General features: G+C 39.8%; 1 protein-coding gene across 1 annotated transcript; it reads left to right on the plus strand.

The window, feature by feature from the left end:
* The first annotated feature begins 1,848 nt into the window (after nt 1-1,848).
* Nucleotides 1,849-2,829, plus strand: LOC117299117 (microfibril-associated glycoprotein 4-like). Its single transcript, XM_033782578.1, has one exon. It carries the CDS (start codon nt 1,849-1,851, stop codon nt 2,827-2,829), a length of 981 nt encoding a protein of 326 aa, XP_033638469.1.
* The last annotated feature ends 265 nt before the right edge of the window (nt 2,830-3,094 follow it).

Below are 3,094 nucleotides of genomic sequence, written 5' to 3' on the forward strand. Positions count from 1 at the left end.
ACTGATGGTAATGTTGGTAACATAAATGTAATTCGATAATGTTAACCGGAGTGGGCTGAGTTGACGTAAAACGTTTCTTAATTACATTGTCAAAAATAGTAAGTTTACTCTGAGCTGTCGCTTAGTCTTAGATTGTTCAACGGTGAAAGTACAATTGACCGGTTATATTGGTATGACACAAAACCACAGCAAGGACAATATTGTTCACGGAGCAAGCTTGTGTGAATGACTGCACTGAAGAAAACAACTTCCCGTTCCTCCGAAGATGAACGTAGCATGACTGTAACGTTTTAGGGAAGACCTCGAATTCTAACCCACGGCAGATGGTTTAGCATATGATGCCCCTAGGTACCGTTAAGGATCACTGGTCTCAATAGCTTATGAATGGGTGCAGCCAGAGTCATGACTAATCAATAGTCAAAAGGTAAACAAGGGGGGCCTAACTGCAGTTCAAAGAAAAGTGGTTTCATTAAGCAACACCAATCACAATTGCCAATGAGTGTCGGTTTAATTTCCATTGTTCCATAAGGTGGTCCTGTTTATTCACAAACCCCTACATTTCAAACAGCCTAACAACCTAGTTGTCAACTTAGATTTGATTATTAGGAATTGCAATAAAACAAATTGGTTCATTGTCTTACTGGCGGAATCTCAGCTCTAACTCTGTTCACGAATATGCCAGTGACACAGCCCCTCGGTGTTCACTGACCCGACTATAATGGGCCGCTTACTTCCCAACAATATAACCCATAAGGGCCCCATGATGCCAAACGGGATCAACCATGGGTTAGATTTTGAGCTCCTTTACCTGGAAGAAACTGTAGTTTAATATGTTGAAGGAATATTATTTAAAATAGAAATTACGTGTACGTCTTCCGTTCATATTTAGCGTATTGACCCATTATCCGATACAGTGACTCGATAGCTAGATGCAATTAAGGAGTTCATTATTAAACGAATTACAGTAACAAAGAACTCGCTCAGCACACAATAGCGTGCGTGCGTCATCGAAGCCCTTGAACGAAAATAATTAAATAAATAAAAAAATCCTCAAATGTGTTGACCACAACAGGTAGCTTTTAATTGGCTTCTCGAAAATTATTCAAGGGGAATCACCATTGTATTGCCATGAAAAACACTCCTGAGTGCACACTCTCTGAGAATATTAATAGCGTTAACGAATTATCAACGATCAAGCAACTACGAAAATTAATTACAATTTAATCGTTTCTATATTATAGGTAACCTTTGCTTTGCCAGCACGCAATTAGAGACAAATTATTACCTTGGACAGAATAAAACAAAATCAAAATTAATTTCGTTATCGAATTACCAACGAGCAACTAGGCACATTAATTACAATTTAATCGTTTCTATATATACAACGTTTTGTGTTGCCAGTACGCCATTACGACACAGGCAAACAGGCCCCGATAACGGGAACGATAAAAATGCACGCCCTCGATTGGTTGAATAAGCGTGGGCGTATTCTGCGTGGAGCAATTCAACCAATATAATGCGTTTTCGTTGCGTGCGTCGTGATCGTTTCCGTTATCTCTGCTGCAGTGTAACTTGCCTTTTAGGGACACAATCTGGTCTCGGACCAACTGCAAAAAAGCTATTACTCCCCACTTGCTCACGAAAAAGAGAGGATCGATCTGAAACAGAGCTGCTGCTCTGAGTTGATCTGCCTCTACTGACGTCTGAGCTGGAGTGACTGAATCTTGAGTTTCCTAAATTCTTGGATTTTTGACGAAAAGCATATGTGAGTTACAAGTAGTGCAGCTTCTCGGATAGAGTCATCAACTTTTTCAAGATATGGTGCTTTTTTTTAATGCTACCATAATCATGGGAGCTATTGGCTTAGCTTTGTTGCTGTTGCTCATGATACCCTGCTGCCAGAGTGAGAACCCTCGTGTATTTGATTCAACCGTGTATCAAGCTACAAACAGAGCCTTGCAGAGACATGTGTTTTACCGGAAGACTGTATCTTCGCATGTAATATGTGGGCGAGACTGCGCTATGGATCCACAGTGTGCATCATTCAACTACCAAATATTCAACAAAGTGTGTGAATTCAACAATATCACCCGATCAAACAGCCCTGAGGACTTTGTCGAATCGCAAGGAAGTGTCTACTACGACGAAAAGGTGAAAACATTGTCCTTTGTCGTTCCGAATATAAAGAAGTATAGCAGTTGTATGGAGTTCTATCAAGCTGGTTACCTCGATAATGGCATTTACACAATATACCCTTCAGCTCTGCATGATGGTTTAAAGGTTTACTGTGATATGGAGACAGATGGAGCAGGCTGGATCGTGGTCCAGAGGAGACTCGATGGTACTGTTGATTTTTACCGTAACTGGACTGAATATCAATCTGGGTTCGGTGATCTTCATAGTGAGTTCTGGTTGGGGAATGATATCATTCGTGACCTCACTGGATCGGGTAAATGGCAACTCAGAGTAAATATGGAAGATTGGCAGTTCAACACAGCTTGGTCTTCGTACGGTGAGTTTGCTGTTAAATATGACAACTATACTCTCCGTGTTGGTTCTTATGATGCTAAGAGTACAGCAGGTGATTCAATGTCATATCATAATGGTTACTCATTCACAACGAAGGATCAGGACAATGATTTATTTGGTGACAACTGTGCCGACAATTGGGAAGGAGCCTGGTGGTTTAAAAACTGCTTTCATGCTCATCTTAACGGTAAATACTATAAACAGGGAGGTGAGACAGTTTTGAACGGAATACAATGGTACAGATGGAAGGGACATTACTCCCTGAAGAAGTGCAGCATGGAAATACGGCAAGTTCTGTAAATATCAACTCATCAGACAAACACGCTTTACTTGATAAAGATAGTTTAGCAAGAAGAATAATGTCCTTCTGAACATTAAAAACGTATTTGTCAATTGGTTTGAAGGTATGTTTGCTTTCTGATCGGATAATTTATAAAAAAAAAAAAAAAAAGGGACAAAGAGCGCGTTCAACGAAGATGAGATGAAACAACATAAATAATCATAAATCAATAAATGAAACAATTGTTCGATGATAACAGTTTCTACAATTAATTTGTACGTGGGA

Source organism: Asterias rubens, chromosome 14 (assembly GCF_902459465.1).
Source record: "Asterias rubens chromosome 14, eAstRub1.3, whole genome shotgun sequence".
NCBI lineage: Eukaryota > Metazoa > Echinodermata > Asteroidea > Forcipulatida > Asteriidae > Asterias > Asterias rubens.